At 45.3% G+C, this 12,896-nt stretch overlaps 1 protein-coding gene across 1 annotated transcript in view; it reads right to left on the reverse strand.

Moving 5' to 3' along the window:
- Nucleotides 1–12,896, reverse strand: part of GPC2 (glypican 2) — a 29,802-nt gene continuing 16,906 nt past the window's right edge. The window contains exons 6-11 of the mRNA XM_075859203.1: nucleotides 12,401–12,566; nucleotides 9,336–9,466; nucleotides 7,310–7,444; nucleotides 7,091–7,227; nucleotides 4,809–4,984; nucleotides 1–3,831 (exon numbers count right to left, since the gene is read on the reverse strand). Coding sequence (XP_075715318.1) covers nucleotides 3,584–3,831; nucleotides 4,809–4,984; nucleotides 7,091–7,227; nucleotides 7,310–7,444; nucleotides 9,336–9,466; nucleotides 12,401–12,566 — 993 coding nt within the window. The 3' untranslated portion in view covers nucleotides 1–3,583. The remainder of the gene's footprint in view (nucleotides 3,832–4,808; nucleotides 4,985–7,090; nucleotides 7,228–7,309; nucleotides 7,445–9,335; nucleotides 9,467–12,400; nucleotides 12,567–12,896) is intronic.

Consider the following 12,896-nt stretch of genomic DNA (forward strand, 5'->3'; position numbering starts at 1 on the left):
AGCTACACCAGCAGGAGGCAGCAGTGAGATGTGAGCGCCTGCAGAATGTGCACCAGCAGGAGGCAGCAGTGAGATGTGAGCGCCTGCAGAAGCTACACCAGCAGGAGGCAGCAGTGAGATGTGAGCGCCTGCAGAATGTGCACCAGCAGGAGGCAGCTGTGAGATGTGTAAGCGCCACCAGTTGAATAATGAACGCAGCTCTGGATTTGAGTATAAAGCAGATTATAGACACAAACTTTTATTCATGAAGCGTCTGTGCCATTATTTCTGACCCATAAGAATGATTCTGAGAGAGTTAATGGCGCTGCGGAGTCACATCGCACACAATGACGGCATTAATAAATCTCCGCCCATGTCCATCAGTTATTGATCAAGAGAACACAATCAATGAATAGCTAGAAATTAAGTGTCAAAAAGGGTTAATCTCGTGTCTTTAAGACATGATGTCAATCAGTATAAGATTAGCAAAAATCAGTCAAATTCCTTTAATCCGGCATCAATGGGTTCTGGAATATAAATTATTCTGGATTATAAAACAGTCATAGAAAAGTACAGAAAACTAATTTCCACGGGTAAAGAACCTCCAGGACGAGAGCCCAAAATGTGGGATTTCCACAAGATCAGAAAAATAAAACCGAGTAGAAAGATCAAACTGATGGATGTTCTGGATTATCAAATGACAGATTAATGGCATTTCACTGATCTGTAAATATTAGATGTAGATTATATCTTTAGGCTGTATTTGTAATATGGGGAAGGCGAGGAGGAGGTTATAACGATTGTATTTTAGGATAAATCCTAAAGTCGAAAACCCCTTTACAGTCCAATGACCCTACAAAATCCTTTTATGCTCATTATAAAAATGGAATGTAACATTGGCGCAAAAACTTCCTTATTTTAAGAATACAAACGTAAAAGTGGAAGTAAATACCTTACAAATAACACATTATCTGGACTCCGGGACAGCGACTTATTTGTATTTTATAGGTCCCTGTACAAAGTACCACTAACCTCTGACCTCATAAGTAGTGGAGCTTAAAGGGGTGCTCCATTTACACCTAATGGAAAATACTGTGGTTACTAGGCATTGTATCCCTAGCAACCAGACTGTCAGACATGATTTGTTCAGCCAGCGGAGAGTAGATGGAGAGTCCTTTTAAAATAACCGGATTTCATTTAAAGGAGCAGTACACGTATATCTGTATGGAGGGATATATATATATTTTATGTCTCTTGTGACTATAAGCTTTGGATGTTTGGGCCAGATGAGGTGAGGACTACCCTATCAGTATTGACACCCTATCTAATGTGTCAATACTAACCCCCCCCCCCCCATAGAGGGTGTCCTATGTATGAGATTGCCCATAAAGCACTTGAGATTGCCCCATTATGTGTATTATTCCTGTATAGATGGACATAAGCGGCTAACGGGCCCTCATCATCATCATAGGAGCAGAATCGGACAGGAAAAAAAAAAAAAAAATCTAACCTATCTGGCTCCGTTGCCAATGCCAAATAATGAAGAGCTGTTTGCCAGGTACCACTTAAAGGGGTATTTCCAATCAGTGGGCGGGGCTAGTCGCAGCTCATCAGTATCGGGCCGTATGAGATTTTTTTTTTTTTATAAGACGACTGATCATTGAGAAGTCATACAGCGTTGGAATGAGAGTCTGTGGCGCTACTTTACGCCGCCTTCATATAGGACAGTATAAACCTGGTGATAGATTCCCATTAAATTAAAAAATTATTTGGGCGCTGTATAAAATCCTATGTAGTGAGCTCCCTCTAGTGGCGGCTGCAGGCAGATAGAATGTTATCATTTAACCAGATGGTTGAGTAAAGTGAAGAAGGAAATTTGGAGCTCTGGGATAGAAAAATAGAGCTCCAGCCCCTACAAAAAAAATTTAGATTTACAAAATTCAGTTATAGGTACGCTTTCCTGCCCTAGAGCATCACCAACACCTTTATTACCCTTAACCCTATAATTATATAATATCAAAGGGGTTCTCTGCTTTAGACAATCCCTACTTGTTAGTAGGCCCCCTGGACAATAAGCTGATCACAAATTCTCCCCCTGCTGAGACCCCCAACGATCAGCTGTAATCTGTGGGATAACCTGGCAATAAGTGCTACATTTTTCTGCAGCGCCACTTCAGGTGAAATTAAGCATTACACAGTGCCCATTCATACCAATGAGTTATCTATTCTCAGGACAGGTCTTCTAGAGTGAGAGTCGCTCTTTCTAACCACTCTCGACTCTGGCCAAGAGATGAAGGTTCGAAATAGAGGACCCCCCCCCCCCTCTATTACCTCCAAATTCACTAATAGGATGTATGACAATGGATTTTCTAAACATGGACAATGCCTTTAACTGGACCACTAAACACCCACGAAACCTCCAGCCGGGTATATCGGATATCAACCCATTACCATCCTAGACTACCAAGTATAATGGATATCAATGTTAACCCCTTCATCACCCTAGGCAACCAGAGATACGAGGTATTAACAGCTCAGCCACTCTAGACCCCTAGACACTCGAGGATATTACAGGAATCAGTAGGGGTGTATTCACACGGTGCTGTAAAAATGTATGGTTTTTTTTTAGGTGCGGTTTTCGGCCGTGCGGCAAAAATTATGGCAAAACCGTACCATGTTAATACACCCTAAATGAGAAGGGGCTACCCACAAGTGTACGGCTCCTTTAAATAAATCACTTCAATAAAATACATTTCGGCAGCATTTCTTAAACACTGAACTTTTCGCTAACAAAGGATCCACATTAAAAGACAAGATCTAAAAAATTCTATAATAAAAAAGTCGTCTGTATATTTAACAATTCATTGCTGAAAACCAGAAAGAAACTGGAGGGTTAATGTCTAATGAATGGTCACCCCACATATATATACACCGTATTTGTATACAGCCATCATGGGACCTATGCTTACATGTGGCGGGTATACACTGACCCCCACAATAACACTTTCATTAAAGAGGGCGTCTGGTGTGTGACTCATGCTGCTGAATCACCACAACATATAAAAAGGCGTTTTCCTGCTTTTATGTAACTAATGAAAATGTCTGGATTTTTGTAATATACGTTGTGTTTCAATGACATCTCTGCTTGCTTCCAGTGAATAGAAACACATTTGCTTACATCCAGAGGCTGTCCTGATCATGTTCCACTCGCACAGGTAGGACAGGTTTTCGGGTTCTGGAATTAAACAAGAATGCTTCTATACACTGACAGCAAGTTGAGATTTTGAAATTGGTGAGTTGACACACAACGGTAACAAAGGCAACTCAAATCTCTCTACTGTTTGACTTAAACCCCATTTCATATATGTTCCAATTATGTACCATTATTGAGCTGCCAATCAGCAGGGCTACATGTAGAAAGCAGCCACTTGGGTATTTCACGTGACCACGGCAGCCACGGATGATATGCCACGTCACCTAATACTATTAACAACCGTAAAGTGCAGAATTGGAACGTACATTCATTTAGTAAGTAGTAAAATGTATTTTATGATCACGCGCAGCATTGGTCAGAACCGTGATAGCTACAATCCATTCTCCGGGGTCACACGGACACTAAAAGTCCTGAAACTAAGGTCATGAGGATGATGATACATGTGGGAGAACTTAGACCTCCTGCCCCATCACTGTACCTACCCCCACCCTTCCTACCGCCCCTCCCTCTCCCGCCGGCACCCTGCTTCTTGTCTTTGCCGGGCCGCTCCCTTCGCTCTCCGCCACCTCCCTGGACTTTGATGACAGGTTTCTCGGTTACAGGGTCCCCTCCACCGGAGCCTCCGCTGCCTTCATCATCTGGAAAAACATACGTACAGGAGGGTCAGACATATCAGAAGTATTGATCGTGGGGGTCCATCGCTGAAACGAAGGTGTGAACTTTACTGCAGTAACAGGGGCTCGTGTAGTTTATTACATAGGCCTCAGGTACTACAGTAATAGTGGATAGAAATGGTGCGGGTGGGGGGCATGGGCCTCCCTGGCTTTTGGGCCCGGTCGCAATTGCGAGCACTGTAACCCCGCTATGTTCACACACTGAGTCAAAAACGGAACTGTTTTCAGAGGTTTTTGAAGCTGAAAATGTTTTTTAGAGCCGTTTCGGGAGCTGTTTTTCCATTGACACAATGAAAAATATTTCCAAAAACGGCTCAATAAGTGACATGCTCCTTCTTTTTACAAAGCGTTTTTTAAAGCGCCGTATTTTAAAACGGCGGCGTAACAAAACACCGTGTCTGAACAAGACGCCATTTTTCCCATTGAATTCAATGGGCAGATTTTTGTAGGCTGTTAGCTACCGTTTTTTCAGGCGTATTTCGAGGCATTTACACCCCAAAAAATGGCTGAAAAAAACAGCATGAGAACATACCCTTATAGATACGCCACTGTGCAGTAGCGCTCAACTGAGCGCTTTGCACTTTCGTCTGTGATCGGCTCTCCTCGTCAGTCGAATGTCTTCAGCCTAAGGAGGAGCGCTGATCACAGCTGAAGGTGTGGAGGGCTAAGCTGAGCACTTCTGCCCCTTCGTTTCAGCAATTGTGGGGTTCTTAGCACCCAGACCCCAGTGATCAAAACTTTTGATAGGTCACTATGACTTATCAAAAGTTTTCTAAAAGTACAGTCACTCTCCAAAGGATATCTGCTATTTCACAAAAGTTCTGACATGTCAGAAGTTTTGATCGGTGGGGGTCTGGGTGCTGAATAAATTATTGCTCCTCTGCGGCATACAGTCTATAAATGATCGGAGTATAAACAGCTGCACATATTTGAAGACTTACAGGCTTCCTGTGTCTCGCTGTCCTTCCCGCTGTATGCTGCTTTTAGTTTGCTCCTCACCACTCGAAGCTGCAGCCCCAGCTGACGGGTTCTGGGATCTGGAGGTGACATTGGTAATTCCACCTCCGGATTATTGATCTGATTGACAACGCCATCACCTGTTACCTGTGGGAGATACCTGAGACGAGAATAAAAAGTGAAATGTCAACAAAAATAACCAAGTAAACGATAAAGTGAATGTCCACCATCAATACCTTTTTGTTTTTATTTTTTAGGTCAAACCTTCTGTGCTGATTAATCTCTTAATATATATTAATAGGTGTTAGAGAATAGCTATAGAGTTACATGGTAAAATTCTGTCTTACTGCTTCAACCACTAGGGGGAGTTCACTGTATACACTGAAGAAGAGCACAGTATGCAGTAAGCTCCCTCTAGTGGCTGCTACAGGCAGCCAGAATTTTATCATTTGAAGGGTAACTAAACTTTTAAAATGTCATAGTGACATGTCAGAAGTTTTGATTGGGGGTAGCCCAAGCACTGACACCCCCGCCGATCGCTAAAACAAAGCGCTTGGGTGATCGCTGTACCGCTTCGTTTTTTGATCGCCTTTCCTCGGAGCGGTATACGGGCTCATAAGAAGGTCTATGGGTCCGTACAACGCTCGCTCGCCTTTCTGAGGAGAGCAGATCAGAAATGAGACACAACGATTACCCCAGCGCTTCTGCCTCTTCGTTTTACCAATCTGTAGTGCTCGGATCCCCACCGATCAAAAAGTTTTTAAAATGTTTAGTTACCCTTTAACTCTGTATGCAGTGGATTTTGGAGCTTTGAAATAGAAAAACTGAGCGCTGACCCTAAGGGCCCATTCAGACGAGCATGTTCCTCGTCTATGTGCTGTACACTGAAATAACTGACAGCACACGGACCCATTCATTTCAATGGGGCTATTCAGTTGTGTGAAACTCACCACATGTCCTATATAGGTGCGTTTTTGCGCACCTATTCGCCCATTGAAGCCTCATGCACACGAACCTATTTTTTCCCTCCCGTAAATACTGGCGTAAATACGGGTCCTTGGTCACACGTATTCGACCCATATTGCACCAGTATTTACGGACCCGTGCCCTTAAATATGGGTCCGGTGTCACCCGTATTCCACCCGTATTTACGGGCACGTTTTCGCTGCAAAATTGCACTTCACTAATCGGCAGCCCCTTCTCTCTATCAGTGCAGGATAGAGAGAAGGGGCAGCCCTTTCTGAGGTAAAAGTAAAAGAAATTCATACTTAGCCGGCCGTTGCCTTGATGACGCGTCCCTCTCTTGATATCCTGCCTGACCTCCCTGGATGACGCGGCAGTCCATGTGACCGCTGCAGCCTGTGATTGGCCTGTGATTGGCTGCAGCGGTCACATGGGCTGAAACGTCATCCCGGTAGGCCGGACTGGAGGAAGAAGCAGGGAGTTCTCGGTAAGTATGAAAGTCTTTTTTTTTTACAGGTTAATCTATATTGTGATCGGTAGTCACTGTCCAGGGTGCTGAAAGAGTTACTGCCGATCGTTTAACTCTTTCAGCACTCTGGACAGTGACTATTTACTGACGTCGCCTATCAACGCTCCCGTAATTACGGGTGCACACACATAGTCACCCGTAATTACGGGAGCCCCATAGACTTCTATGGGCTACCCGTGCCGTAATTACGGCCTAAAATAGGACATGTTCTATATTTTTTAACGGCCCGGGCACCTTCCCGTAAGCATACGGGGTGGTACCCGTGGCCAATAGAAGTCTAAGGGCCCGTAATTACGGCCCGTAATTACGGCCCGTAATTACGGCCCGTGATTACGGGCGTTTTTATGTTCATGTGCATGGAGCCTAAAGTGTGTGAAAACCACAAACTGCACACGGACGACATCGACGTGTTTGCATGGATGTGAAAAAAAGCATGCTACACGCAAAACACACTGATGCCAATATGCAACGCACACGGACATGAAATGTAGGAAAAACACAGCGTTTTTTTACGTGCGCAAATCGGACACGCTCGTCTGACCGTAGCCTTAAAAAGAAATTGATCAGTACAAAATATTGGACCTAAATAGACAGCGACGACAGTTCACATAGAAGATCTTGGGTAAATATTCATTACACATCTTATTAGGCCAAAATCTAGCGGAACCAGCACTGGGTGACCACAAACATCTGCTGGGACAACGGGGTCCACACCATTAACGGGCGCCGTGTCATTTTGGCTTTTTGTACAGCGCCTGTTATGTCTTTGCTCACCTTCCCCGAGTCTGTCCATTCCAGCACCTCTCGTGGTTACTGAGACCAGACGAAACCCTGTGATCAGAACACAGAGAAAGAGGGAGAAGCTTCCAGAGGCCACGCAGTTGGCGGAGTTTGGACACCACGTCTGACACCTGTATAGAAGAAAATGCTACATGAAGGAAGGTAACGCACAGGTAACAGATCTGCAGCTGTGATACATCAATCCTGTCTCACCAGCCTGTCTATGTTGGTGCCGGCCGCTGAAGTGGGTTTCTCCTCGTTGCTGTATACTTGAAAGGTTCTCTTTGGCTCTTGCTGAGGGGAACGTTTGGTTCGGGATGGACGCGGCGTGCCACATGACTGGAATATCTATACAAGGACACTATGATCAGTTTACACACAATGGCAGACGCTGTGATATAGACCATGCTGAGACTTGCGGTGCCACGATCAGCACGCGTGACGCATACACCGTATCAATAATTGTATACTTACGGTTCACGTTGAATGCTCTACATATGGGGGCGCCGTGAATGAAATAATGATTATAATATAGCACTAATTCTAAAAATATACAGAATATTTTCAGAATGTTTCGTTTCAAGATCAATTGTTTATCTAAATATAATGTAACTTCTTTATTACGGCGTGCACCCAGATACTTTTGCATAGATTGCTCCTGATTGAGGGAAGCGGTCACCATGACAGAGCTCTTTAACTAGAGGCATCTAACAGACTCCCTAATATAGAGGATGGCGGCTACTGCAGTATACAGTAGAGTGAGCCCTGTATATAAATAACACCGCCCTCGCACCGATTTGCTAAGAGGATCGACGTGGTCGCATCCGGATTTCAGCTGGCACTGATTTCAAAGGAAGTTGTATTAAGTTGGCGCCATCTAGTGGCATCTAGAATGTTAACATTTACAGAAGTGGCTGCATTCTTGGAGAAACAGAGGTTCCGACTCATATAGGAATGACTAAGGAGCATATTTGAGACTCCACAAAGTGAAAACGTACTTGGTACATGAAGCTGGAAGTTACAAGGAAACCACCAAATTTAAGTTATGGAGAAGGATGAAACTTTCCATCCCAAAAGGGCGGGGCCTATGCAAATATGTCCAAATGGGCCGTTTCTTTGTGGTTTTATGGGCGTTCCTAGTCACAACTGGGCGGAGCTTACAAGGGTTGTGCCAATATCGACATTTATCAGCTATCGATGGTGATCAAGCTATAGCTCCGAAACCCATGGAGATGCCATGTAATGGTGAAAGATGTCGGGGGGGATTTGTTGATAAATTTTAATCCGTTTGCTCCAATATTTTGGAGGGTGCGTACCTCCTGTGCAGTCCAGCCTCCTTGGATGACGCTGCAGCATGTGATTGGCTGCAGCGGTCACATGGGATGCCAAGCCATCCCAGGAGGCTGGACTGCAGGAAGAAGAGGGTGTTCTGGGTAAGTATGATTTTTTTTTATTTTCCGTAGTTGCAATTTTTTCGGCGTAATCGCTGGAAATGCGCCACAAGAGTCGCAACACTTGGATTTCTGTTGCGGGTTTTGTATCCTTATTGAATTTAATGGGGAAAACCTGTAACGGAAAATCAACAAAAAAGCAGCATAAATTGACATACTGCGCAGTTAAATTCCGCACCGCAGGTTAATTTATTAACATTTATGCTGCGGTTTTTTTTCCGCAACGTGAGCATGATATTTTCTAAATCTCACCCACTTTGCTGCTACTGTAAATGCTGCGGAATTTTCGCACAGAATTCTGTTGCGTAAAAACCGCAGCGTTTATGCTACGTGGGAACCCGGCCTTAACAACTGAGCCAATTTGGGACCAGAGGACCAGAACAATGTTATGATTTTTTTATATGCCAGTATATTAACCTGCGAACTGATAGTACCTAAGTATACCCCGGCAACAGGAAGTATGGTCAGACGGCCCTGGGGTCCTTCAATTGTATGTTCGTCGATCGCGTCACAGTCTTACAGTAAAGTGACTAGGAGAAGGCTGTAAAATTGTGAACCGCCGCTACAAGTGTGTCGGTGATTCACAGTACAGCAGGTAACAAATAAGGGGGAGCGCTCCAGCCCCTCCAAATCAGCTGATCGGCGGGGGTGCTGGGGGTCGAACCCTCACCGATCAGGTACTGTCACTTTTTGCGTTTTTCTCAAAACCGATAGGTCCTCTTTAAATGGCATACTGCTGTTTAATGTAGAGAAAATCATGCCATTCAGGACAAGAGAGACTGCCATACCTGTGCCGTGAGCTGCACGCTCTCCTCCTGCAGAGTCATTATTGCCTCAGAAATCTTCACTGAGATTGATTCCGTGGCAAGTTCCACATTGAACGGACCGGTCAGACGCTCCGCCACTTCCTGCAAACCATCTGCAAGAAGAAACAAGCTCGTCTGAGAATAGAAGGAAGGTTCTGCTGTGTTTTCCAGAAATAGCGCCACCCCTGTCCATGGTCTGTGTCTGATATTGCAGCTCGTTTAACTGAACCTGTATCTCTGCAATTGTAATTAAAGTGTATCTGACATCTTGTAGTCAGAAGGGGTCTATTGTTCTGTGTAAGCAGTGATCCACGTCCTATCGGAAAAATCACGCAATCATCATAGAAATCGGATTGTGCGGTTGTATAGTGTTGTTATTGCTTGTAATGACAGGACTGGAGTGGAAAAAAAAAAACACGACCGGGCCAAGAAAAAGAAAAAATCAATGTATTTAGAAAGAAAAGCAATAAAAAAAGGAAAGCAGGAAAGCGATATGCTGCTGTAAATACTGTTAGGGTATGTTCACACACACTAATTACGGACGTAATTCGGGCGTTTTTGCCCCGAACTACGTCCGAAAAATGCGGCTTGAAAGCGTTGACAAACATCTGCCCATTGAAAGCAATGGGCAGACGTTTGTCTGTTCACACGAGGCGTATATTTACGCGCCGCTGTCAAATGATGGCACGTAAATAGACGCCCGCGTCAAAGAAGTGACCTGTCACTTCTTGGGGCGTAATTGGAGCCATTATTCATTGACTCCAATGAAAAGCAGCGCCAATTATGTCCGTAATGGACGCGGCGTTCAAGCGCCTGCACATGCCGTTACAACTGAAATTACGGGGATGTTTTCTCCTGAAAACATCCCCGTAATTTCAGCCGTTACGGGCGCTGTCGTGTGAACATACCCTCACTTCATTGACGCGGGCGTCTATTTACGCGCCGTCATTTGACAGTTTCAATGGGCAGATGTTTGTCAACGCTTTCAAGCCGCATTTTTCGGACGTAATTCGGGGCAAAAACGCCCGAATTACGTCCGTAATTAGTGTGTGTGTGAACATACCCTAAGTGTTACCAAGAAAGGGTTTCATATTCACGCTGCTCCCAGAGGATCGGTATTAGGGCTTATTCAGACGAACGTAAACTACGCACGTGCGTTGCCCGTAGCTATATTTGGCAATGGGGCCGTGCAGACATGGCAGCGTTTTTTGCGCAGCGTTGCTCCGTTGCAAAAAACTCACGACATGTCCGTTGATTCAGCGTTTTCAACGCATCACGCACCCATTGAAGTCAATGGGTGCGTGAAAACCACGCATGTCGCACGGAAGCACTTCCGTGCGAACTGCGTGTTTGCGCAACAGCTGTCAAAAAGGATGAATGTAAACAGAAAAGCACCACGTGCTTTTCTGTTTCCGAACATCCAAACGGAGTGTCTTTGCGATTAGCGAACCCCGACAACCGAAGCTAAGTTCACCGGGTTCGGCCAAACTCGTTTTGGCCAAACCCGGCAAAAAAATTCCCGGTCCGCGACGCCGGGAGACATTCACTGTGCATGGTGCTGAAAGAGTTAAACTGTTTCAGCACCATGGACAGTGACTTGCGATCCCAAAATACATGAACCTGTAAAAAAAAACGAAGTTCTAACTTACCGATTACTCCTGTCTCATTCCTGCAGTCCGACCTCCCGGGATGACACTTCAGTTCAAGTGACAGCTCCAGCCAATCACAGGCCAAGCACAGGCTGCAGCCAATCACAGGCTGCAGCGGTCACTTGGACTGCCGCGTCATCCAGGGAGGTGGGGCCCGATGTCAAGAGAGGCGCGTCACCAAGGCAACGGCCGGGAAGTTCTCGGTAAGTAGGAACTTTATCTTTTTGTTGGACAGGTTTTTCGCTGTTGTGTTCGGCATTCACTGTCGAGGGTGCTGAAAGATTTAGCTCTTTCAGCACCTTGGACAGTGACGGGCGTCGACAAGCCTCATCTCTATGATGGCGGCTGCGCGAAAATCACGCAGCCGCGCATCAGACACGGATGACACACGCAGCTGTCAAATGGTGTTTGCGCGCGCAAAACGCCGCGTTGTTTGCGCGCGCAAAAACGCAACGCTCGTGTGAATCCGGCCTTAAGGAAATTAATGGCTGTAACACTCCCTGCACCAGTGTCAATTGGACATGAAGGCCGGGTTTCCACAGGTCGTATACTCTGCATATCCAACCCGGAACCCACATCACATTCCTTCCGAAAAACCGCACCACATTGTGGAGCGTTTTTTTGGGCAGAATTTCCGCTGCAGAAAGCAAAGTTCATACTTAACCCGGCCGTCAATTTATGCTGCATTTTAGTTGATTTTCTGTTGCAGGTTTTCCCCATTTAATTCAATGGGGATGCAAAACCTGCAACAGAAAGCCAAGCGTTGCGACTTTTGCAGCGTAATCTCAGCGATTACGCCGCAAAAATCGCAACTCCAGAAAATAAAAAAAGCGGAAATTCTGTCCGAGAAACCACACCACAAAGTGGTGCGATTTTTTGGACGGAGGGTGATGCGGGTTCCAGGTTGGATATGCAGCACAGTTTTTATGCAGCGTATCTGACTCGTCTTAACCCGGCTTTAGACAGCATTAGTAAATTTGCCCCAATATTTCCATTCTCTTGCTGCAAGTAGAGATCTTGAAAATGGTGACGAATTTCATTACACTATTTTTTTATTTTATTTACAGCTGTGGCTCTAATAAGGTGGGGTCCGACATCCTATTATGCCCCCTGATCTCATTCTTAAATTCTGCCTCTCTGCACCAACCGTGCACATAGGGGTGAGATGCCCATGATGTGCCCTTCTAGAGATCCCATGCCGGCCCGGTCTACTGCACCTGGACCATTGACAACCTCCATGCAGGCTGCCACTTTCTAATATACCCCCGTCCTGCTGCTGCTGCATGTGGGTCAACGATTAGTTACAAACTTTTTTGGAATTCATATGGTGCCTTAAAGAGTATCTTTACATTATGCAATCTCCCTAAATTACATGAAGTAACCAGAAACAAAACTCACCTATCAAACTGTTCCAGTCAGCATCCATATCTGCCTGATGGGCAAGGCAGCCCTTCATGACGTTCAGACATAGGCCGTGACATGGCAGCAGCCCAGTGTAACCTCGGCATAATGGACAATACCACATCCGCATGGCAGCCCGGAGACAATCAGGAGGTGGCACTGTCTAGAAAGGGAAATAATAAAATATCACAGAAGATTCATGTCCATACAGAGGACTAGCGAGACAGACTAGCGAGGTAGAGACATGTGACATTTAGGTTTTTATACATTTGTCAGGGGGGCCCTATATACACATTAGATTGTCGGTTGCATCTGCCGACATTGGTTTAGCGTAAAATCTGCCATCTGACGTCATGAAATCTCCCAGATATACCTGAGAATAGGATCAGACCACTTTATATAAAGGCCCAATAGCGTTATGATGAGGGCTACATAATAGCCCCCCGAACTCCCGATCCAAAGGTCTGAAATTTTGCATCCGTCTCGTTGAAGG

Source organism: Rhinoderma darwinii, chromosome 3 (genome assembly GCF_050947455.1).
Source record: "Rhinoderma darwinii isolate aRhiDar2 chromosome 3, aRhiDar2.hap1, whole genome shotgun sequence".
NCBI lineage: Eukaryota > Metazoa > Chordata > Amphibia > Anura > Rhinodermatidae > Rhinoderma > Rhinoderma darwinii.